Raw genomic sequence first — 25,712 nt, 5'->3', positions numbered from 1 at the left:
GGGGCCTAATGAAGGGTGAAATATTCTGAATATGTGCAGCTGGCCCATACCTTCGCAGGTGGTTGAGCACAGTCATGTTGGCATAGGTGTAGTAGAGGTAGTAGGAGTAGGGCGGGTTGTCTTCATCTGTCCAGTTGGCTGGCAGCGGACTGTCAAGATTGAAAATGTGGTGCTCAGGTTTAGACTCGTCGTCCACGCTGTCGAAGCCCACCACCTAGCAACAAAAGTAAACAACAATCCGTCTGTCTCTTTGACTCATCAGGACAGCTTGGATTTCTTGTGAGGTGATACTCACATGGTCCAGGAAGAGGTGCAGCTCTGGATGACTGCGGGGGTTGATCGTGACTTCAAACAGAGGCATGAAGATATTCTCCAACATCTCCTGGAAATTAGCCAGTTGCTTCTTTGTGTGGTACACATCGCTAGAGAGGTGGTGATTGAACAGCGACATTTGTTGTTACCATAGACATGTTTGGTATTTCAAATGTAGATTTCAGTGTAGAGCCTAGAAGCTATAATCCATGTCTACTTAAGTAAGAAGGAAAGATATTTATGACAAACAATCACCAATTTAAAATCAGAATGGTGCAGATCTCAGCTTAAAGATAACGCAAGTTTCGGGAATACTCACAACAGACGGGGCACCTGGATAAGCCAGCGCACATTATCAGAGTACACTCGATGTTTAACGGCCCACTGAGCCAGTTTATCCCATTCGTCTCGGGAGCGACCATAGATGGACAGGCGTAGCTCAGAGTTCTGGTACTTACTCTCCTCCAAGTCAAACATCACCTCCTGGACACAGAGTAACAGGAGACGTCGATGTATCAGTGTGTGTGCTGATAAATTGTTTGGACGATGCTTTACATACGAGTGATTTCACACCTTGACTATATGTGCAAAGTATTTTCCTTCAATGTGGTTGTCGGTCTTGATGAAGATCTCTCTGAGGATGGACTCTCCGATGGGGTTGTATTTGGCGTTGAATTTGTCAAAGCGATGGAACGTGTTGCGGTCCTGATAAGTTAACAACAACAGTCAAACCACATTTATGTCTAAACCGACCCAACCAGTATTCCTTTGCATAATCTCTCAAAACACTTCAAGTTAAGTGTTTACGGCTGTTCCCATTTCTCACCGCATGCATGTCAAGAGTGTCCACGCTGAGGTCAAAGGCCGTCAGGTTCATGGTCTCAAACACCTCCTTAAGAGTCTGACCACGGCCGCGCTCAATGTGAACGATCTCCTCGGGGTATTTCTTCATGGCTCGCTTGATGAATCGCAGCAGGTGCTTCTGATTCATGCAGGATGACGCATGTATGTGCGTGTCCACCTGGAGTTAGGACGATGCAGAACATGCAAGAGTTCAGTTCTAGCTACACCAGCACTGCTTATCATTTCAGAATGTCTTGTTTAAATATTTGTCACATGTCATATGTCGGCTCTTGCCTTTCGTATGTTGTAGAAGTCTCTGTGGGGAACTTTCTTTTGAGCCGCCAGCTCCTTCATCTCATTCAGGAGAATGTGCATCTGAAATTTAGAGCTTAGGTACTGTAGGCGCCGGTAGCAGAACGACTTCCTGTAAACACCATCCAGGCAAATTATATATATATGTATATATATTTTCAGATATTTTGGCATGTATTTGCTATTACATTAAAAAACAAATGAACAATTGGTCCACATTAACACAGGTCACAGATCAACAATTGATCATTCAAACATACAAACACACACACACACACAATAGACTTGCACAAATTATATACCAATGAAATGCAATATCCTAAAATAAAATAAAATACATAAATAAATGTGAAAATAAACATGATCCACATTTTTACAGATGAGGCCTACTTCCCGGCTTCTGTAATGTTGTTAAATATGGTTGCCAGTGGTATACAAAATCCTTTCGTTTTCCTTTGACAATGTATGTTAGTCTTTCCAGACCAATATATTCTGAAAGTTCCTTTCTCCACTGTTTCATAGAGGGAGCGTCCATATACTTTTCCACTGTAATGCAATAACTCTCCTGGCTTGTACTCTGTTTGTGTGAAACCTACTGGGTAGATTCCAAGCAAGGCAAATTATATTTAAAATAAACGCTGGGCTACAAAACAATGACATCAGCAGAATGATGGTATCAAAGAAATACTCACACTGGCCCGTTGATAATGAGAGCCATCATTACATTCATGTCTGCGATATACTCCTTCAGGTCGGGATAGGGCAGGTCCAGTTCTGCACTTCTGAAAAGGACAGCATCAAAGTTATGTTAACAGACTCACCCTTTTTGTTGAATTAGCATGTCATCCTGCAGGTACAAACACATACTTGTCCATGTTAGTTTTCTTGGTGTAGACATGGACTACTCCATCCACCATCTTGCAACCGTATCCTGTGTCTGCTGGCATATTCTTGGGATCCTGATTGTCATAGGGGTGTGTCTCTGAAACAGGTGGGTGGACAGGTGCATCTGGGAAAACAGGAAATTGATATTAATTAAATTGTATCATCCACACTACAAAAAATAATCTTAAAATACACTTTAAGTGTCTGTGTGAGAAAGTCTGTGTGTTCAGGTAATACCAGCATCTACAGGGGTCTCTGGTATATCCTCATAGACTCTCAGATCCAGAGGCTTCATCCCGAGCTCCTGCAGGGCGTGAGCTGTGGTCTTACAAAAATTCTGCATAGATCGATTTATGTACTTCTCCCGGATGAATAATGCCTTCACCACACACTTTGCAGCATCTACCAGGTCAGTGAAGGGCACCTGGGAAGATATCAATAGATGGTAATTTAACTTACTGGAGTCTAAGTTTAAATTACTGATGAGAACATCAAAATTCATCAGAACAAAAGCTCTTCACCCCACACTTCTCCTCTCCAGATATTGAGACCCGCTGGTACTCCTTCTCCATTGGCATTTCCCGCTCCTTCAAGCCATCATCAACAGTGTCCACGCTCTTCTCCTTCATTAACCTTAAAGGTTACAAACAGAGAAAATTAGAGTTTAAAACAAGAGAAAGGGAGGCAGAAACAGCTCTGGAATGACTTAAGGAGGATGCATCCAAACTCGATTTAAAATGTTATTGCAAAGGATCTGGCAACATATGTAGATGAGGTATTTCTGTGTGTTAAGTTTAATACATTTGCAGTCATCTCTAATGCCACGGGGCACTGAGGCTCAAAAATGGAGCAAAAAGATAAATACATTTTATATCAAGTCAATGGTCCATCTCCGTCTGCTGATAATCTCTGCCGCTGGTTCTGGAAAAAAGTACTCAAACTTGAGTCCAGATTTCCTAAATATTGCAGACTAAGTATGTAGTATTGGTTAATGCTAGAATATTTAAATAAGTAGAAGAGTACAAGCAAGCAAAATAGAGATGAACTGTGAGAAAATACACAACCAAAGGTAAGATCACCACACAAATCCTACATACTGGAGTAGATCTCACTCACTCGAGGTCTGCAGCACTGTCGATTTTCATGAAGTCCTGTTTGGCACGGAGCAAGATCTCTGGCTCAAGCCTTGGGGTGATATGCAGCGGCGCACGATAAGTGTGGGCAAGGCAGGGGTGGCAAATGGCCATCAGAGGTAGTGAGAAGAAATATAGCACACAAGGGGAGACACCCAATATATGCACAAGCACACACATAATCACACACTCAAACAAACAATCTCCCTCTCCCACACACACATATACATAAATATACAGGCAGAGCATATTAGGTATTAAGTGATCAAGGAGATGACACAAACAGACAAATATCATCAGTTAGTAGCTTTACACCCTGATTGGTAAACAGGGGATTGCAGGGGTTGTGTCAAATCACCACCCAAAAGATTGGCTTAGTGGTGCAGATAGCGTCAACCCCAGCAACCAAAAGAGAACCCGCCTCCTCATAAAAGTACCGAACACCGGGACAGGTGCCAACTGCTGTCCAGCCCAGTTAGCTGATTGCTGGGGTTAGTTAGCCCGCAAACTGGCATGTTGGAAGCTGATAAGCATGTGTGCATGGGGGAAAGCAAGACTGTGTGTAAAAGGTCGGGGCAGGGGAGACCTATATCTGTCTGGGGTGGTGTAAAGGGTTTTTTTAACCGGCTTTGTGTGTGTGCTGTGTTTGTGTTTCCTCACTTAATGTCTTGGCTGATTTGCCTCTCGAGGCGGTGCCGTCGCTCCTCCAGCTGCTCGATGGGGCTGTCCTCTGGGAACTCATAAGGAGCGCTACGCATCTCGCTCTCTGCCATGCTGCGTGTGAACAGCTCCTGGTGCAAGCACAAGTTATACCATTTATGGTGTCATAAAACAGGCAAACAGGTCAACTTCCATGCACTTACGAACATATGGCAGACTCAGAGGCTCACTCGAAACCACCAGGTGCATTTACTTTCAAATAAAGCTAATTCAAGTGCTGCTGTTCAAAATGAGGAAACTCTGATGAACTTGTGACTTAGCTTCTAATGTTTATGCAAACATTGAATGCATTATTTTTATAGTTAGGCTGCAAAGTCGTTAATTGGTTAAATATTAAGGAAAGATTTTCAAACTTGCCAACATGTATTTTCATAGCTGGAAAAGGCACAAACAAAGGCAACAACAGCCAAAATATCTGAAAGGTTTAAACTGGTGCAAGGGTGCTAATTCAAGATTCAAGATTTCTTTATTGTTACTTCTCAAATATACAATTACAAGAGTGTTAATTTGTTTTGGTTTTGGCTCCTTGACATTGCAGCAGAAGTAAAAATAAAACTAACAATAAGGGCATTAAAATGTTGTGTAAAGCACAATAACATAGAAATATAGTGATGTAAATAATAAAAACAAAAACAATGTGCAGCTAAATGTGTGAGGTGCTGTGTCTGTATAGATAAATGTTCATATGTGTATGCCATTGTTGTGTGAAAAATCAATAGTGCTCCTAGTTTGAGGTTATTTAGATCAGCTGTACCCAAAACACCTGAAGTAATCATGGATCACACAGTTTCTGTGAGTTTACAGTGCGGCAACATTGTCTGTGCAGCTTTGAAACTTTACCTCAGCAATCTCTTTGTACTTTTCTTCCATGGATGTCCGCAGGTCGATGGGGTAGTGTGTGATAGAAACAGGCGTCCCTGGGAGGGATCTCTGGGGCTTGAGGGGCTTGGGCCCAGACGCACCACACAGGTCTGTAGGCAGACACAGACAGAGTTACAGTATGTGACAGAAACACATGGTGGCACCATGACTTCAGAATCAGAAATTATTAAGTGTTTTCTTTCTGGTACTGTGCCCAGTAAAGGCAGAGGAGATGGATTATAATCAAAAAGTAACAAACTGCAAAAACTAAGCCCTTTGAGCATAATCATCTACACATTCAAACATAAAACATCCATAAAAAGGTAAAGGCTGAAAGTCCAGAAAGCATTAAATGTCTGCATTAAAAGAAGGAGCCTGCCTCAAAATCACCTAAACTATATTCAACTCTTTTTATGTGTTGTGTGTGTGTTGTGTGTGTGCATGTACAGATAATTGCTGGACTGATGAGGCCTGTAGTTTACAATGTAAATGTTTACTATTAAAACAGCCATGGCAGTGTGTTGCAGAAGTCATGTGGATTCAGACACACAAGGGCCATCTGGGTGCTTTGCAGGCGCACAGCTAATTCAATAGCAATGATGTCAATCTCTACAATTATTCTTCATTTCACAGTCTGTTGACAGCAGAGCCAGACAAATATGTAAAAACAGACAAAGCTATCTAGACAGAAATAGAAAACAGTTAATGTTTGGTTGACCAAAGATTGCAATGTGTGGTGGGTTGACTGTGGAGAACTATGATTTTAGAAACCACAAATTTGGCTCAGACTGAGTAAACTGCAGCATAGTCGCACGTGATCCTAAAAACGAGAAAAACTAAAAAAAGAGAAATACACAATCATTTAGTTAAAAACTATAGATTTTGGACATACGGCTAATATAAACAACTGCTCCTAACACGTCATTTTATATAAAACTAGAAAATCTGTCAACTACAGTTCACATAACATAAAGACAGGCTAAAGAGAGAAAAACAGAGCTCTTGAGATTGAGAAATTATGGCCGATAACTTCTTTTGTTTTCCTCTGGCTACAGGAAAACATTTGTCCATTTTTCTTTACTTACACGAAACACATCAAACACAAAGACATCATTTGCAAATACTCAACAGTCAGCCATACATTAATCAAATGTACATAATTATGATTACCTATGAAGCTCTGGTGACAATGACAGTGGCTGCCATCTGTGACAGAGCATGAAAACCCTTGTAGGACTGCATGACCAAGAACAGAAGCCGGCTTAAGGAAAGACAGCTGTACAAGCAGATACTGTGTCACTTCAGTCACACATGTGCATGCATACACTTGAAACAGAATTGCCCAGACTCACATGTACACACTTAGTCGTGTGCACACACACCTGAGAGTGACAGAGAGGGGCCTTCCCCACTCCAGACCTGCTGGAAACAGATGACGCCAGCTCCTCTCCAGACTAGACCACACAACACAACAGAGGAGAACTACCAAAAAACAAAATATTTTTGTCTGAGGTACAATGAGGAAGATCAAATTTACTGATTCTTCTGTACTTTTTAAAGACAGCCATGCTTTTAAGATGAAGAGTACCACAATCTAAGGAGTACCTTAGTTATGTGCACACACAGTAATCACTCACTCATTACAAGTCAATGGCTTTTGGGAGTGGAGTGTTCACGCTCCTCTATAATTGTTGCCATTGTTGGTGCTGTGTCTGGCCTGTGACAATTAGTCTCTGCTATCTGCTGTCTGCCTCCAAGGCTGTGGAGTTAGGAATGAACAGAGGGTAACTCTCCATAGTATAGTAAGACTGGCATGACACTGTAAGGCATTTCAATAGCGCACATAGGAGTTTTAAAGGATCTAGGTTACAGCTGTGCCACAATCTGCTGACAATCATATACCCAAGGACATAAGAAGAAAGCTTGAACATGTGTGCATATCATTATTGCCTGACCAATATTGGACTATTGAGGCAGATATCCATATAGGATAGTTTTAAACATTTCTTAAATGCAACATAAACATGAGGAAAAACAGATTTCATAACTTTGATTTTTAAAGGCTTATGATCTCAACATGTACTGAGCGAACCATTTAACCACTGAAAAATAAACTTAACAGCGTTCTCTGGTGGACAAACCACATATGACACTGTTTCTAAAGTCCCTCAAACATATCTTCGTCATATCTACTGGACCAGTTTATCAGATTATATGCGGAGCACACGCGTGCGTGGCTATGAGGACATGTTCATTTTCACATGGACAAACACATGACTTCAAGTGTACAGACACACATTCAAACAGAGTCATCCCCAGTATAGTATGCATATAATCCCCCGGCCTTTCCACCACAGATGACTCTTAATCCAGCACCCCCAACTCTACTTATCTCAGTGACATCATGGCAGCAGGGAGCACAGACTTTCTTCACACATCTACACAAGCAAACACAACAAAGCTGGGAAAAACTCTGAAGAATATGAAGCTAAAAATAAAGTAAAGCAGAAGAATGAAACTTCGGTCAGTAAATTCTCTCAGTGAATTTTGGCTCATATGCTGCTCTCCGCTGTGATAACCCTTTCAAAAATCAGCCAACAGACATGCAAACGCAACAAAAACACAGCATGAGCCAAGCATCAAAACTGCAACAGAGGCCCTCACAAGTTTCTGATGGGAAACTTCAAGAAAGCCTTGAAATTAGTCATAAAGGTGTATATGATTAATCTAGTTAAAGGAAAAGTCTGTCCAAATAGCAGCTAGAAAGATGAATGAAAACTGTTAGGTTGTCTTGACAATGTTATCTATAATTTGAACAATGACTAATACATGTCTTCGATGTCTGAGCCACGATGCAGCCCAACGGTAGAAAGCACTTTAGGCTGTAGCCTCTGCTTGTCCTTCAGACAAATATAATATATGCAACTCATTTGTGAAGAGAGTGTAGCTCAACATGGGACAAAACATCATCATTTCCTTTTTCTGTGAAGTTTTGGCATAAACACTTTTGTTTGTTTTCTCTGAAACCACTGTGCACGAGAATATGTTTTGCACAAAAGCTGGCCAAAAAGTCTAGCCTCACCTCAATCACGCCGTGCACTAGTGTGAGAGTCTATCTATTTTAGAATGAAATGCCCTTCTATCTTCCTGCAGCCATTGTGAGTTAATTTCTGAGCCCAGTGCGTAATATTGACAAAGCTCTCCATCTCAGCTTTCTCTCACATCCCTGGGACCTGCGTCTGCACACCACCCACATACACAACCCACCTGTTATTTTAAACCCGACCAGAGAGACAGTCATCTAGAATCTGTGGAGCTGCCTCTGCTCTGCAAGGATCAATACAATCCTTCCAGCCTGTCTCATCCTCCATGTCCCTCGGGCCAAAAGTAGCAGCAGACTAGTTTTGGCAGTGCCATTCTAGTTCATATTCTGAAGTGGTCAATCAAAACATTGCACAGTATGTCCACAAAAATATTCTATCACCAGAACATATCTATATCAATTTGCCAACTTTTGTTGTCTTCTTCTTCTGTCATTTTGTGTGCAAAGAAATTTCAAATCCCATGAGCCCCAAATTGTTACCAAAACTTCCCTGGCAGGCCCACTGGCTGAGCCATTTACTGTGATGATCAACATTATGTTATCCACAGAATTAATGACATTTAACTGCCACTGAAGGGATGAGCGGCATCTTTGCTACTTGTGGTGTCAGTTATCTCCCAGTATGATTTCTATATGTATTTTAATAGTAATTGATGATCACATTTGTCAAGAAAATAGTGTATGGTCACTGATTAAATTACCAGATTACTGCATGACATGATGAAAAAACACCTTGTTGTTGCGCAACTATTCTCAAAGCAATTTCACAGAGACAATTGTCACCACAATAACAACACCCAAGGTAACTGGCGTTTTGGACACCACATCCGGCCTTGCGCTGCCTCATCTCATCAGGCAAAGAACATATCAATGTCAGCATGGAGGAAATGCTTCCATGTTGTAGCGCAGCATTCTTTGCTCCACCATGACACCAAAACCAAAGCATGCTACGAGGAACTCCACCAGTTTATGTCTCAAAGAATTAATGAAAGAAATATACTTTTCTTTCAATTTTTTTTTACATGTAACCTCACTATGCCAGCCTCCAATTCCCTTTTGTCATTGTGGTCTGGGAATGCCAAAACAGGCTTTGAGAGTTTTAGTTTAATATACAATTAAAAAACTTTTGGTTTCTTCTTTATTTGATAGTGCAGACAGGAGACAGGATGGGCAGTGGAGAGAGAGGGAATGACATGGAGCAAAGGGCTTGGGCACGATTCAAACCCAGTCCTCAGCCTCGATATGTGCCATGTGCTCTGCCAGGTGAACAACCAGGGTGCTACACTGCTACAGCCGTTAGAGATTTCTGTTGGCACCACACCTTTTACAGGAGGTGTCATTGTATTTTTCACTGTTTAGCAGGTGTGCTTTTTTTTCCAAAAGTGAAGGTGACTGTAGCTGTGTGGAGAAATTAACTATTGTGCTAAGCAAACAATTCATGTTCCTCCTCTCCTTTCTTGTCTACCTTTACAATCTGTTGTAGTATCAGAATCTTTAATTAGAACTGTAAATAATACTAAGTATGACTTTTAGTCAGACGGCGAAGTGATCCCACATAACCCTCTGCCAACAGTGAAATGTAGGTCTGGGGGCTCTGGCCACTGGTAATAGCTGATCAGGAGCCAAGACAGTAAAATAAAATATATATATAACAATAAGAATAATAAAATAAATAACAACAATCCTTAATACTTTGATTAAATGAACAGGTAATGATATCATTATCACAATATTAAAAACAAAGTACAATGTCACAATGTGATCCTTACATGGAAAATGTATAATAATTTAACATAAAATAATCAAGCTGATGTCAAATTGTGTTCTACTTTTATGACACCGTTTTTCATATGAGGCAAAATTAAAACTATAACAACTAATTTTAACCCTTACTAATTCATTAATACTTGTTAACACTTACTAATTAATTATACTTTGCTTATAATATATATATATATAATCTTGTCATTACAATAAGATCTTGCTGGAAGTCAATAAGGGATAATATTGAAATATTGCAAGCCCTACTTATAGTTACACAGCTGACCATATGTTTGTACATGTATTATTCAGACATGTAAACCCTTATCAAACCACAAGATTAATCATCAAGAAAAATCAATTAAATAAAGGCTGACAACTTATAATTGTAGGGATATTAAATTTGAAAGAAAGCGTTGATGGCACAAACACTATGCTAGTGCATGTGTGTGTGAATGTGTGTGTCCCACAGTAATGTGTTTTGGTCTATTGTGTTTTGGTTCCAGTGTTTAGAAGCGTTTGTTTTTCTTTGCAGATTTCACTTTATTCCCTGAGAGGGAGAGTGATGACACAAGCTTCAGATGTTCCTTAGCAACCACAGATGAGAATAAACCTCTACTTTGGGTCCTCGACTCAAAAAATATATTATCAGTGCTCAGCAGGCTGGGTGCAAGCAAACAAACAAGGGTGATGAAATATGTCAGCCAAAAACTACTGCCTGCAAATTCACTTTGTAAACAGTCGGGGCGTAATTTTCTTTTTAAAATAACTTAATGACGGCCTACTGGAGAGACAGAAATACATTTCAATCCACCACAAGATCGTTGTCAGCACTGTGGCAGGAGACCGTTTACCTTTAGCGCTACTCCACAGCTTTCTGTAACATAAACAGCCTTTAAGAGGGGACGGATAAGTCACCGCCAACACACACACCAACACATAAAACAGACGTCAGCTGTTCTCACAAAAACAGCATTATAAACATCAGGAAGGTCAACACGTTCAGGTGGACTTTTAAAACTGAGAGCAGTTGTGCCTGAGGGTCACAGTCTTGATGGGGATGTAATTCTGAATAGGAGATTTATTTTCCTCCAGCGTCTGTGGCATCTTTTCAGTAACTGACACTCTGCTGCACTGTCTTTCTGATTTACTTGTAGAACGTGTTCCATATAATGTGTACTTTTTCTTTTGGTCAGCACACTCACAACAATCTCAGTGATTAATCCACTGGGCAATATGACTGCATCATACAGGAGTGTAGCAAACAGCAGGAGGGACTAGATGGTCCAAAAAAAACACTCACTGCAACAGCCAGACTCTGCAATACACTATGGAACAAATCAAGCTTTCCAAATACCAGCATCGTAGCAACAGACCACATGCATGACATATTTTTCTCTTCCATCTGCTTATGCTTCCTCATAAAGACATCCCCCTCCTCCCACTGTCTCCTGCATGCCGTCGGCTTATTCCAGTACACAGCACCTGTGTTTACTAGCACCTCAACTGCCACTATCAGCTTGCTTGTGCAGTATATTTGGAGTCATAAGTACCATGCATCACAAAGAACTGCTGAAACTTCTAGTAACACAGCATTCATGTAAGCAGACCCTAGAGTATGGATGGTGCTGTTCATCATTACTCAGCATAGTTTACAGTACCTCTATCTCCCTGCCTTGTCCTGTTCTCACAGTCTCCGTTACGGTCGCAGTGGCCTTGTCTGAGCTCTTGCGGGATGCTGGGACATGTAACTAGGCCTGGGACGGCCGAGGCACCCTCCCCCGCTGGCACAGTGGAGGGGAGAGAATGACAGCAAACAGAGAGAGGAGAGACACAAGATATGCTCTCCCCGTAACACCAGCTGCTCTAACACCAGGATAACACAATCCAATTTTCTTTGCTTCTCCTGTTCTAACTGTCGACACCTCCAGTGTGCTGGCGAAGCAGTTTTTTTTCTCTTTTTCCTCTGATCTTTTCTCTCTCTCTCTCTCTGCTGCTTCCTGGATTACGCCGGTTTTCAGTACATGAACAACACAGCCTTCAAGCTCCCGGATTTAAATACTGGGTTGGAAGATACCACGTGGCAAAATAGGGGAGGGACCGGGGTGAACTACTTCAGGCTCTATTGTGCTGTAAAATGGAGGAGGCCCTGCATCTCTGGCCACACCCACTGCTTCTCTACCTCCCTCTTCCTATTCATGAATGCACTGCTCCAATCATCTTATGACTGCAAACCTTTAAATTATGTTATGAGTACCAGTATTTAAAAACAATTATTACATGTCCATGAAATCACACATACATTATCACACATTTTGCAGATAGAAACTTTCCCTCTTGGTATGTGTGATAAAATCACTTAATCTGCACTCATATCAATTATTTACCTTGTGTGTGATTGCATGTAGCGCTGTTTTTCTGTGTGAGCTGTTTTGATTCATTCATTTTAGCTATTTATTGCTGTGACTTAATGTTTTACTGCCATTATGTGCTACTTTCTCTAATGTTGTTTAATTTGCTTGCTTGCTTTTATCCATGCTGCAAGTCGACTGTCATTTTATGTGACTGCCAGGTGTTTAGATTCAATGTCTGAAGTGTGATTACTTGTGTTTGTGAGGTTAGTATTGATGAGTAAGCACATAGAGGTGTGCGAGTTTATGATTGTGTTGACATGCATGGTACTCTCTGATCACATGATGCCAGGGGAGGCTATTTCCTTCCTCTCTCACATGACTGCTATACAGCACAAGGGTGGCCTGTTGCCAGGATTTCACGATTTACAAAAAAAAAATCTGCCAGACCTCTTTTTAAGTTCCATTTTAGTGAATTTTCAAAGCAACACTCACAACAAAGATCATCAAGGAATTTTCCAGATGATGGTCAAACAAATATAGGCACACAGGGACACACACAAACATCAGCATGAAAGACACACAAAGGCCAGACACAAACCACACCAGGTACTGAATTCTGGACAGATCCTCATTTTTGTGCAACACCATCACACACAAATGACCAAACTGCAGGTAAAGTCAAGCCAACAATATACAGTGTACAAGACTCAGAGGAAACGACGATGACAATGCTGCTCTACTTGTCTGACTCATGAGTGAGAGTTTGTTTTTCAGCTTTCATGTTACCGTTTCCAAACTCAGTCCGACCTAGTTTGACAGGCAGAGGAACTAAATGTACCAAGCTTTCATGCTACTACAAGACAACGCCTCTCAGTATTTTAAATCTGAGAACACAATCTATGTGCAGGACTTTTACATCTCTGCTGAGGTTACCACAGCAAGTCAACAATCAATTTAACAATATCAGTGGATGCACCTATGGTGATTTAAATTAGCTAACGTATAAAGATAAACACAAAACCTGAAGAATTAATAAGAATTTTGAAAGCCTAGAGTACATCGCTCATGACTTTGATAAAGCAAAAAAAAAAAAGATGTCCACTTTCCATGAAGGCTTGTGGTGATGGCGGTGTATATTTTGGAGAGTGCAAAGCTTGAAATGTTTGGGCGATCCTGGCACTGTGGAGAAAAAAGAATAACTAACCTAGAACAGTTTCCTACATGTGTCCAATTTTTGCCCTTTTTCTTGATTATAGGGTGTGCAGTTTTTCAGACAGCAAGTCAATCAACAGAGGCTGTTGCTGCAACCCAAACACAGCTCCAGTATCTACTGTAAACAGGCTACAATGTAGCACAAGTTTCTAAATACATACAATAATAAGGATCATTTGCAAAATATTAGGGCAGAATAAAATCAATCTGAACATAATCTTGCATTTTTGGTATAGATTTAATTAACTAGAGGAGAGCAATCAGTCTGACAAAAGCCTATAGAGGAGCCTTTAGATGCAAACAGTTATAAAGGACATTATGATAACATACAGGTGTTTGAGGGGGTCTAGGTGAACGTACTAGCTCATTTCTACAGATGAATGCTACTGTCACTTCTACGGTAAATTACAGCCACCTGAAGTGTTGGAAGATGTATGGTGCCTGCAACATATCCTACATCTCATGCATTATATTTCTGTGAACTTGGTACAAGTTTGAGGCCAATCTCTTTCTTTGACTGTCTGTTCTTAGATTAACCCATTGATGACTAACAACTACATCAGAGGGGGAAACTCAAACGCAGTGGAAACTGCTAACATGCAACATGTAGCTCCATACGACTCAATCAAAATGTTTGATTTTTCATACTTCTCATGGCAGAACTGGGAGACAAAGTTTATTTTAATAATGCGAAACATCACAAAATAGGTTTAACATTAATTTGACATGCTAAATATCAGATTCACACTGGATCAAAGCACATATTATTGAAATTACAGTTGCTCTGAATCCAAAGGTACCAAGCATTTGATATTAGTTCCTGCATATTTTGAGATACAGCCATTGCTGTATCATACCATATTTTGTAGTTGGTTGCGTGGGGTTACACATTTTATCAGAGATTTCTATGATTGCTTGTGACAAAAGACTAAAAAAAGTATGTTAAGCTGTAGGCTCATACTATGAGAAGTTTCAGTGGAGGCATGAATGAATGGATTTTCAATGGAGTTGTGCTTAGCTCAGCTAGTACTTTAAAAGCTGTAAAGAAAATTATAAAAGTCCATTGTGGACATTAATGGGTAAAAACTGACATCACATCTCTTGTATAAGTTTAATGATGAGTATGCGTTCCATCATTTCTTACTTATAACATCAAAATCAGAGCAGGCTGAAAAGTTTGCTGTTGTGTCAGTTTCAACAATGAAACATTCTCCACTTTTTTTCCTTAATTCACATTTCTCTAAATAAGTCTGAGGTTCAGTATCTGTTTGAACCCCAGCTTGAGCTTTTCTGCCACAACCTCTGTTGTGTTGAACACATCTTTTTCCCAAGAGGCTAATCAACAGCACGGGGGAGTAGCTGTTCACCATTTTTCACTCCCTTTCTCCCAGAGGAAAACAAGGCCTGGCATTATTGTTAAAGCCGTGTCAAGCAAGCCTAATCTCTAACCTGCACAAATATTCCCATGAGAATAAAACAGAACAAACATTCAAACAAAATACTCATGGCTTCCCAGCATTCAGACTGATGCTATGTATCTCTTCCTGAATCCATCAGGAAAGTTCTCAAAACAACAAACCCTCCTGCAGTCCATGGCATGCAGATACACAAGAAATAACTGCACACTCCCATATATATGTACACACACATATAAGTACACAGCCCTCTCCACTCACCACCACCACCACTGTCAGTGCAGCTCTCACCATATCTGAATATAGCAAAGAGGAGCAGTGTGTCACTTGAAACTGTCAACATGTAGCACACTGTAGTTAGCGCTGCTTGGACATGAAGAGGTTAGCATCCCGATCCTGAGACTAAAGGTGTATCAGGGATCAAAGCTGGAGGCAATAAAAATAGTGTTGCTTCACTGACATGGCAAAGTGAGTAAGCTTCTGATAACACGTGTCCTGTTTCCATGAACTTCAATACAGACTCACATGTACACGCACGAGCCTCGTTACTGCTATCTTTACTGTGGGGTACTGTGTTGGAACTCATCTTTCCTGCTTTGATTTAACATCTTGTTTGTTTGGTAGAACTGCAATGAAAGAATGTTATAAATTGTAGAAAGTTTGTTTTAACGTTAAGCCCTTTTACCACACTGTGTGGACTTGGGGTGAGGGTTAGTGTTAGTTGCAAGTTTACTATTCACGATGTGTTTCATTATTGCATCAAACAAAAAAAACAAAAAAAAAAAACATGCTTCCTGATGTCACCTGATGTCAAACAATGAAAAACAGTTTCACAATATTGATAATTACTGGGAGGCTTATTAAAACTGACCAACTATCTGACTGGATCGATGCTGACTGTGGAAAACTCATCTCAGGCCTCTGCCAAATATGAGCGGTTTATTCTCAGAGCTCTCTCATGATGTCATCATGTTTGTGAGTGTGTGTGGAGAAACCGTAAAGGTGTTCTTCCTGTGCCGTATCTTTTTACACTACATTGGAGTGGAGGTGCATGTGTGTGCCAAGATAATTACGTTATTGATCGTACAATATATGGACATGACCTTCATGATTTTTGTTGACCTCAATACTTCCCGTTGTGTTTACATTCAAATGTCACCAACATTTTAGCCAATATAATGCCAGAATAAACAGCTGGTTCATTCAACAGAACAAGAAATATGATGGGACACATTTTGTTGTCATTACTGCTTGTGCTGCTTCTGTCCTCTCGTCTGCCCTGTGTTGAAGTTTCACCGTGGGTGGGGCTCAGACAGCTCACACACACATATGCACGCAGCAACAGCAAAAGAGGTAAGGTGAAGATAATGTGTTACTCGAGGCTAATAGCTGTTTTTCCTACCGACTGCATATTGCAGCCAGAAAGTTTAAGTGTTGGTTTCAAAGCTGCACCCAAAGGCTTCACTGTGGGAACATTTTGGCTTTAAATCAAATGAGAGAATATTCTTAACAATCAAAAGTTCATTGCTCTTTGAAAGGGTGGAGCCAGCACAAGCTGGCTGAACCCATGGCCAAGACCAGCAGGCTGAGAAACTCAACACTGCACACAGCAGTCAGGCTATATAATGACACTACTTAGACTGAAAAAAGAAAAAGAAAAAAAACAAAACAAAACAACAACAACAACACAGCATGGCCACCATGACTGCTAACTGCCTCTGTTTCACTACCCTGATATATTCCAGAAATATTTCACTTATTTATTTATGTTTCTTAATCTTGATATTGTTGTGTAATTTCTTTTTCCAATGTTTTTCTTGTAAAGTTCTGCGTTTTTTCAGTGGAGCCATGGCTTCATTGCAAGCATGAATTAATAAAACCAAACTAAACCAAACTGTATTTGCATTATTATTCTATCATACAATCATTATATCAGCGGCATAAAGTGGTCCTGAAATGACAATAATATTGTTTATTGCAAGTATTTCTGGGACAATATTATCATCCAACAAAAGCAGATACTGTGACAGGCCCATGTGTGTGCCTGTATTCCTAAACAAAGAAGGAATATGAGCAGGGAGATCATTAGCCGAGCGATTCACTGACTCACTGAAGTCACAGGACAATAAAATCCAGTCAGGGACCAAACACCAGCTGACACTGGTTCATCTGTGATCAAATGAGGTGGATTAAATGAAAACGGATCTTCATTAGGAGCCCTGCTGAGAGCAGAGACAGAACAAAGCTTAACTGTACCACAGCGATGAAATTCAACCCATCATAACACATGTGTATAAGCTCTGTCTGTCAGCCTGCAAATCACCTCAGTGAGATATGGTGTGTCCAATAGCATGATGTTGAGTCTGGCTGCTCTGTGCATGTGAGTGTGTGTGTGTTTATGTTGTGGTGAGGATTATCTGCCGTTTATCTACATGCCCCCAGCAACAACAGGCCCACCTGTTGGTGTTACAGCTTTCGAGGCCTTGGTTACTGGTTCTCTAAAATCCCTTTTCCAGAACAGACACACTTCCCCTGATGCATGGGAAGCAACTGAGCTATTCATAGCAGAAGAAAGCCCTGGAATTTTCCACCCAAACACAGAGCAAACGGGTCCTCAGTCATAGACTGCAGAACAGTCAAAGACCCCAGACACTGACCACCAGCCACTTGTTTAAAACTGATGGTCTGACTTTACAAGCACTTTTGTGCCAGAGGCTCCCTCTAGTGGTGAGATGGAAAAGTGAGGTACTATTAAATGTGCTATTAAAATGTAGTGTAGAGCAACACTTCACAAGAAAATGTTCTAAATGTTGACACATTTAGTCCCAATATATACACACAGGCCTAACTGAGCTCAAACATATTTCATGGACTGTTTTGTGCTACAAAAGTCATTACTGCCATACCTTTTAGACCCAAATGAGTCTTCAGTGTTTCCTGCAATGCTCAAGTTTTTGCAGTCTAACAATATAAATGATACATTAAATTGTGCAGTGTCACTGAGATCCGTTTTGTCTCTGAAGAAGAAAAAATAATCCCACTGACACCTTTTCAGCAGGAGTAGGTAATATGCTCTTACACCCACAACCACAGCTGTGAGGTTATGAGGCCCTGGACAGGGACTCCCAGTGTTTGCTTGTCACATATTTCTGTCTGCTGAGGGGCCAGGGAGTACAGATGAGGGTGGAGTGAGATGGGCGGGAATGGGGGTTGTCAGTTGTGCAGGTTAAAATCCACAGGGTAACAACATGTAGATGTGCTATTCGGTAAGGAATGTAACAAAGCCCCAAAGGGGTAACTCAACAGAGCTCATATGACTACTCATGATTAACAGAATACACGTGAGTCCAAGAGACAATAGAGACATTCCACGACAGGAACAGTACATCTGATTAATAATGAAACAGAATGAACTATGGGGGAGGCTGGACGGGTGGAGACAGTACAGAGACCAGTCAACTGCAGCATGGAGCAGGATGTATTACTCTGTATACATTATCCAGTACCATACAGAGCACAGTCAGGTAATGAGTCAGGGATCACACTACTGTGCAAATGTTATTGAATTGACAACCCAAGAAACAAAGAAAATCTGTGGCAACAAACTCATCAGATAAGCTAGCCTACCAGAGAGCCTGGGGATAAAAAGTGATATCAAACTAAAGGGCTGGTACGTTAGGGAAGATCAAAGTAAGAGAGCCTCTGCATCAGATCAGATCACAACAGAAAGTGCAGCAGTGCTGGAGAGAGGAATTCCCTGCACCTCTCTGGCAGATACTTAACAGCCTCTATATATCACGTCATATAGCTTGGGCTGCAAAGCCAGGACATCACATATTCTGCTTCATGTGATGCAATGAAGGTCCAGTGGGAGAGTGCAGCCTACAGGCAGAGATAGATTCCTGCAGATGAGAAAACTGAGTAATCAATGTTTCCACCAGCAAATCAACACCAACACTTATATAAGACAGCTGCTTCAAATGTGCAGATGTGCTGAGGATTAGAATATACTTAAAAAACAAAACAAAAAAACTAAACTTTCAACAGACTTGAAAGGAAAGATGCTGTGAAGCTGAGCTATTTCTGGTGCTGCTACAAGAAGTAACAAAGGAAATATTGAAGACTTCAGTTCATGACATGGATAAAAACACCAGCTGCTCAAGCTGCAGCTACAGGAGATTGTTCTGCAGCAGAAATTTGGCATCACGAAAACCAACAGACTGGGGCGGTCAGATGGAAGTACTATAATGGGTGGCCTACATGTGGCTCTTATGACGGACTGGGAGCGCAGAGGGCTCAGCCAGGCGGCTAATTGAGAAGACTTAAATGACTGCATGGATGGAGAGACCTCTAAGTTATTTATTACTGCAGCAAAGACAGGCTTCCTCAGCAAATACAGTACAGTGTGTGTGTCAACATGAGTTACTGCTTGAAACCTGCTGCTGCATCCCTCCAAACACTCAGCATTTGTGCTGTGCTGTGGCACACTGAGGAAGTAGCTCGATCAAATCAATTTCAACATTTAATTGTTACACAAATAAATTGCTTGTCTAGTTTCTTCCCACAGAGACCAGTTCGCATCAACTTCAAAGGTAATCATAGAGCTACAATCATTTGTCCTGTATCCCATCACACTAAAAACTTAATGAAACACCTACGCATACCTTACGAATTGACACTACGGTAACAGTAAATGATACACCACCATACGCCAGAAAAACACAGGCCCATGGTAACAAAGCCAATTAAAGTGTATATGACTAATATCATATTTATAGAGAAGCATTTGAGGTTGAACTGCTTTGTCATATTAATTTTGTACAAAACAGTTTTCCCAATTTAAGTCAAGCAAAGGAACTCAAACCAAACAACCAAAAAAGTAATTAGGAAACTGCATTCCCTAAATTTTCTAACATGACATTTGTTACAATCTGTCCAGTTTTGATTCAGAAGTCCAGAGGTCACTAAAGCAGGCTGAAAATATACTCAAAGTTCATGAGCGTCATCACATCTGTGAGGCTAATGGAAGAATCTGTAACGTAAAGAGAGGATGAAATCCAGTAATCTCTAGCTTGTAGTAACAAAAAATCTATGATACAATTATGTTTCTTTCTCTCCACATGGTCACTGCGTCCCTTAGACAAATAATGAGATTTCAGGCAAACAGTTGGGGAGGTTCTTGATAATGGTAAATTGCAAGATAAACAAATCCTACTGCACCGCCTAACCAAAGCTGATAAGGACAACCACAGCCAGTAGACCTATGAACTGCTGTTGCTGCGAGGGATGGGCGAAGGGGTCCATTAAGGGCACTTCTTCAAGGCTGCATATCTACCATGTAACTGTTCTGGGAACACCCTCAGAAGGGGCTCCTATGGTATACCATGATGTTGTTTCATCAGCATGTACAATATGACAGTAAAATCAGCAAAAGCAGAGTCCAATCCATATTTTAATGTGTTTAAGTTTTGGCTCTCTTATAATGTACCATTTCATTTGTTTTAGAATTGAAGTTTTTTTTTTTGTATTTTTCACAAAGTGAACGCCCTTTGCATTTTCACCTGGTTTTTGGGCTTGAGGCAATGCTATGTGCTTTTTCCCCCATATTTCCTAACATTTCATTTACTAAACTATTACATGTTTAATAAAAAAAATAGCAATCATCAGTGGATTAATTCAGTTGCAGCCTCAGTTTAGTTAAAATAATCTCTGCAGTAAATTGCATTACAGTTCCGCACAAAGCAGCATGTCTGCTGAATGCTAAATATACAACATCAGTCAAAGCTTCAAACAAATTCAACCAATGTCTCAACAACAGATACAGAACATAACTGAGCAGCAAACTACAGTTGCAGCAGTCCTCATCTCTGGTGAACACCGTGGATTCTCAAATGCCACTGCACACGCATCTGTGTAATTTTCTGCCTCCACGTTCATGTAACATCTGAGAGTTCACTCATTCTTTCTATGGGACCCCTTCTCACCCACACTCACCAGGGCTGGTGGTGCTCTGCAGGCTTCCCCTCTTGCGAAACGGGGATTTAGGTTTAGGCTTCCCTTGTCCATCGTTGGTGGTGGAGGAGGAGGAGGAGGAGGAGAAAGAGGATGACATCTTGCTGCCTGTGCTCTTGTTACTACCGAAGCAGAGTGAGTCAGAGCTGTGCAGTGGCCAGCAGAGGGAGAGAGGAGCACTAGTTCTAATGCTGGAGCTCTGTCTCATGGTGGGGCAGCAGGGCGGCAGGACCCATACTGGGCTGCAGAGCTGGCTCCTCCTCCCAGCCCGCGGCAGGTCAGCAGGCAGGCTGCACAACGACGAGCTGAAAGGCAGACCAAGGCTTCCCCTACTCCTGCTGGGGGCCATCCTCCTTGGTTGCCCTAGCAACCAGGGAATGAGCTTCCTGTAGCCAATGCAGGGAAAAACAGCCACCGAAGAGGGCATTGCTGATCAAAGTGTGTCGCTAGCCAGATAGCCAGCAAGCCTGGAAACCGACTACAACCCACCAGCTGAGTGCCAAGGTGAGTGAAGGACAAAAGTTTTTTTTCCACTCTTCTAAAAATAGCAATTAGATACACTAGATATCATGAGGAACTGTATTCAACTGAGTGGGGTAAAAAAGCACAGAGGATCCAGATGAATGGCAGGTGACAAAATAAGTAAACGAATACAGAATGGTCGGAGTGGATAAGCACAGAAACCAGCTTAGTGTGTAAGCTGACTAATGAACTCTCAATCTTCTTTGCTGGAAATTTCTGAGGGGAGACACACAGCCTAAACACACACAGCACAGGCCCGCCTGACATGAAGTATTATAAATAGTGACAACCAAAGCCTAGCAAGAGCCAGTAATGCAACCTGTGACGAGCATGCGCGCAAGTTTTGCTTCTGTGGTTCCTGTAGTTTAGGAGTAATAATTATTAAACACTTTAAATAAGTGTAATAACCACACAAGCTTCCAAAACATAAGCAGAGCCTGAGAAAGTAAAACAAATAAAGCTGTGTTTTTTTGTCTTTTGTTTTAACGACAGTTCGCTTTTTTCAACTTTGCTTTATTGACATTTCATGCTATAGACACACTCATCCCTGAACTGTAAAGTAAAACCTCCTCAACTGAAAAGTTACAATTGTTGTTAAGCATACTCGTACATATTATAAAGACAATACACAAATACAGTTTTAATTGTGTTGCCTCTAATTTGGCTTTTCACATCACATATTAATCTACATATATTCAAAAACTGCTTCACATCTACTTTATATTACTCGAGCTGAATGAAATTGGTTATTGGCTGGCTGACACTGACTATGTAATATTAGACACTTTAGTGCTTTGGGATTCCATGACTTGCGGAGCAGCCAGAGCATGTGAGCTACAAAAAAAGAGTAAATATCTCCATCTAGTGGTATGAAAGTTTAATGCAGTGACAGAAAAACATGTTAGTCCCCTCTCAGCATATGGGTTGCTGTTAAAAGCAACAATTAAATTAATACACTACATATGAACAGATCCTGCAACTACAGGATTATGCTCACAATGTCTTCAATTAAACTGGCTCCTGGCATTAATGTATAGACTGAATCTGATCAACTCTGAACAAAATGCAAAAATTTGAATTTATGTAGTAGAATGAATTTAGATGTTAATAAACTGGTGAAATGTGGATCAGATATTCACTAATACAACTGTGCCTGAGGTCAAACCCCAAAATGCTTAAAGCTATCACACTGATCTCTAAAACTGAAACACAATCTATAAGTTATTTTTCGTTAGAATCAGAGTATAAGCTAAAACAAAGACCAAACTCCCATCACAAACTACACACTGAAGACAGAACGGACCTGCATGTACAGCAATCAAATAGCTAAAATTCAACCTGTATGTTAAATCAGCTGGGCAACAACATGTTTCCAAGATAAATTCTGGTGTTGACTGACCATGGTTTATCTTTCCCAAGTTTCCAAGAAAAATCTTGTTCCAGGATGTTTCCAGCCTTTTCTGAAATCTGACCCAGTTTTTGAGCGAGCTGACACTCACCATCTGGAGCAGCAGCAGCAAAGGCTAAAAAACAGAGGCCTACTTTTGTCTGAAACAAAAATCTTAACTGCCCCCATTAAAGGCATTTTGCTAAAACCAAATCACTGACATTCTCAAGGTCTTACCTGGAAACAGGAGAAACAGTTAGCGAGGCAGCTTCTGCTAATCCTTTGGTTGTCTCTGTGCTCTCTGCTGCTTAGTCAAGCTTTCTGTCTACACGCCCTTTTGCTAAAAATGAGACCACTGTGCATATCACTGGCTGCTCACTCACTCATTCAGAGCAAAGCTCATGGAATTCAGCAATTTGTTTCCAGAGACCATACACCAAAAAAAAAAACCCCAGAGGGTTTTCTGTTCCCATGCATCAAACCCAACCCAACACATAATTTTCATACTTTATTATTTTATTCAAAGGCTGATGTTGCCAACCCTATGCATGAGGAGAGCAGGAAACCCAGGATTGTTTTAGCGTTTTTACAAAACAGAGCCATGGCATTTTCCTATTAACAGCACTGCTTCTGTTTGCAAGAGCATAACTGAGACTGAGAGCTTTGGGGAGTTTTTGTAGGGCAATACTTGTGGGGTTTTTTTATGGAACTTCTGTAATAAACAGAAGCCAGTCACCACCACAAACATCACTGAATTGAAGGTATTAGTACGCCACCATGGCCATTTCAGAGCAACCATGTATGTGAGTAGTCTCTGAAAGCACTAGTTTGACATGTTACCTATGTACTTTTTAAGAAATGTAGCACTAATCTTAAAATATCTGTACTTCTTTAATGACAATCAGTGATATTTACACCAAGTAACTACTAGTTTTATCTCATCCAAGGAAAGGGCCTGTAGGGATTAAGGGTGTCATATGTTGTACAGCTTGTAAAACCCTTTAAGGTAACATTGTTATATTGGGCTGACAGAAAACGAGGGTGTAACCTTATGAGCCACTTTGGTTGTTGAAAAAGCCACTAAAAACAATAAAGTGCTCAAAAAAGGTCAGTAAGTCTACGGTCATACAGTACATTAAAGAAGTTTAAAGCTGCTGCCCATATTTGAAACATGTTGCTGTTGATGTTGCAACCTGGACCTTAGCCACAGTAAGTACTTGTATTGAATGGTTCCTGACAGATGTTTGTGCTGACTCACCACCAGACATCGTTGAGGACCCAGAGGGAACAGAAGGAACGTTTAGACTGCAGCACGAGACAAGAACTGCCCTGCAGCGAACACACAGAACAACATCACACGCTGTTAACATGACAGTGGATAGCTAAGTTAGCTAGCCGATAAGCTAACACACACAGACCTGGACCGCCAGATTATCTATTAACGGTAAATAATATGACTAAACGTTCCTGGAAAGTTTGCTCAAATGAAAGCTTCACATTCCTAACGTGGAAATGTGCTTTTAGCTGCCTCACTGACTTGTTAACTGTCCACAAAGAAGTCAACTAACGTCAGTTACATCTCATACTTGGCTATATTATAAAGTTAGTGAGGTAACTCTGGCGCCCCTTACTTCTAGCGTTACACCTGAACGAACAGTGTATTAATATATAACGAAGCGAATAGTTAATTACCAGAGCTATCCTCCACCCTTGTTCGACCAGGTCGCTGTTTGTTTTGACGTGAATGCAGTTTCCTCTAAAGTTTTAAAGGATCCGCCTGCTTTGACTGTGACGCTGTTCAAAGGTCGTCTGATAGACACCTGACTCACGCAAACAGGTGTCGTCAGGGTTTTTTTTTTTCCAGGAAGCTTATTGTATATTCATTTTGTTGGATGTAAGATAAACTATTCTTAATATGGAGAAATTTGACTTTAGTGTGGTTCATTTTGCTTTTATTTTAAGACCTCTTTTTTCCTTTGTAATACCTCAATGTAAAAAACTCCACTTGTCTCAAGTACGGTTTGGCCTACTGTAGTGTTACTATGTATTAAAGCAATGGTGAAAAGTAACTAAGTACATCTGATGTATACATCAAGACATCGATAATTATAATCCAGTAATATAACACACATTATTCTGACATGGGCCATCAGTGTTACAGCAAATTGTCATATATGATTGGGTTGATATTACTGATTGGACATGTAAGCATAATTGTAATGTAGCTCCTCAAGGTGAAGCTAATTTTATCTGTTATAAACTCTTAATTTATAACGATAATTTAGTAGATCCTGTTGTAGAATGATTTTGATATGATGTGATGATTTACTCAAAGATTTCTTTATTAAAAATCACATTATTAATGTATCAATAGCTGCATTTTCCTTATTGTCTTAAAAATATTAAAATATAACTTGTTTTTTTTATTATTATATTTATAATGTTCACCTTAATGCTGACCATGTGTCTGACAGTTTTATTCGTCTCTTAATTTTACATCCATTCAGCAGATCTTATTTCCTCTTCTGTCCTCTCACTTCTTCTTCCTTTGTCTTGTCCGCTTGCGGTCCCTGTTGTAAACGGTGTCTCGCTGTTGTGAAATGTTGACAATTGGCCTGGAAAGTTGGTGCAAACAAACAAATGATACTGCTGTTTGCTTGCTCTCCTCGTCTGTGTTTCTGCCACAGAATCCGGCTGCAGCCCTCTTGTCCATCTGCTGTCACTTCGTCTTGATCACCAGTGGCAGGAAACGTGATCTGAAGCGCTGACTTCCATCTGGAGTCAACTTTTTGGGTTTGTTCGGCAACAATATCCCCCTTCCACGTCGGGTTCAATACCAATTACAACTAAAATACGATTTTGAGACAACAGCTGGGCCCT

General features: G+C 40.7%; 1 protein-coding gene across 3 annotated transcripts in view; it reads right to left on the bottom strand.

Moving 5' to 3' along the window:
• Nucleotides 1–24,598, bottom strand: part of LOC121614434 (AMP deaminase 2-like) — a 30,362-nt gene extending 5,764 nt beyond the window's left edge. The window contains exons 1-15 of one of the 3 annotated variants that reach the window (XM_041948301.1): nt 24,525–24,598; nt 24,091–24,161; nt 5,046–5,176; nt 4,146–4,276; nt 3,469–3,537; nt 2,874–2,985; nt 2,590–2,776; nt 2,335–2,476; nt 2,160–2,249; nt 1,450–1,579; nt 1,139–1,333; nt 886–1,017; nt 632–795; nt 296–422; nt 51–214 (exon numbers count right to left, since the gene is read on the bottom strand). In XM_041948301.1, coding sequence (XP_041804235.1) covers nt 51–214; nt 296–422; nt 632–795; nt 886–1,017; nt 1,139–1,333; nt 1,450–1,579; nt 2,160–2,249; nt 2,335–2,476; nt 2,590–2,776; nt 2,874–2,985; nt 3,469–3,537; nt 4,146–4,276; nt 5,046–5,176; nt 24,091–24,100 — 1,784 coding nt within the window. In that variant the 5' untranslated portion in view covers nt 24,101–24,161; nt 24,525–24,598. Of the gene's footprint in view, nt 1–50; nt 215–295; nt 423–631; nt 796–885; nt 1,018–1,138; nt 1,334–1,449; nt 1,580–2,159; nt 2,250–2,334; nt 2,477–2,589; nt 2,777–2,873; nt 2,986–3,468; nt 3,538–4,145; nt 4,277–5,045; nt 5,177–11,591; nt 11,938–24,090; nt 24,162–24,524 lie in introns of those variants that run through there. The other 2 variants (XM_041948306.1, XM_041948313.1) reach the window with 2 other exon arrangements.
• Between the last annotated feature and the right edge of the window lie 1,114 nt (nt 24,599–25,712).

Source organism: Chelmon rostratus, chromosome 2 (assembly GCF_017976325.1).
Source record: "Chelmon rostratus isolate fCheRos1 chromosome 2, fCheRos1.pri, whole genome shotgun sequence".
Classification (NCBI taxonomy): Eukaryota; Metazoa; Chordata; class Actinopteri; order Chaetodontiformes; family Chaetodontidae; genus Chelmon; species Chelmon rostratus.
This window is presented reverse-complemented; position numbering and strand designations above follow the sequence as displayed.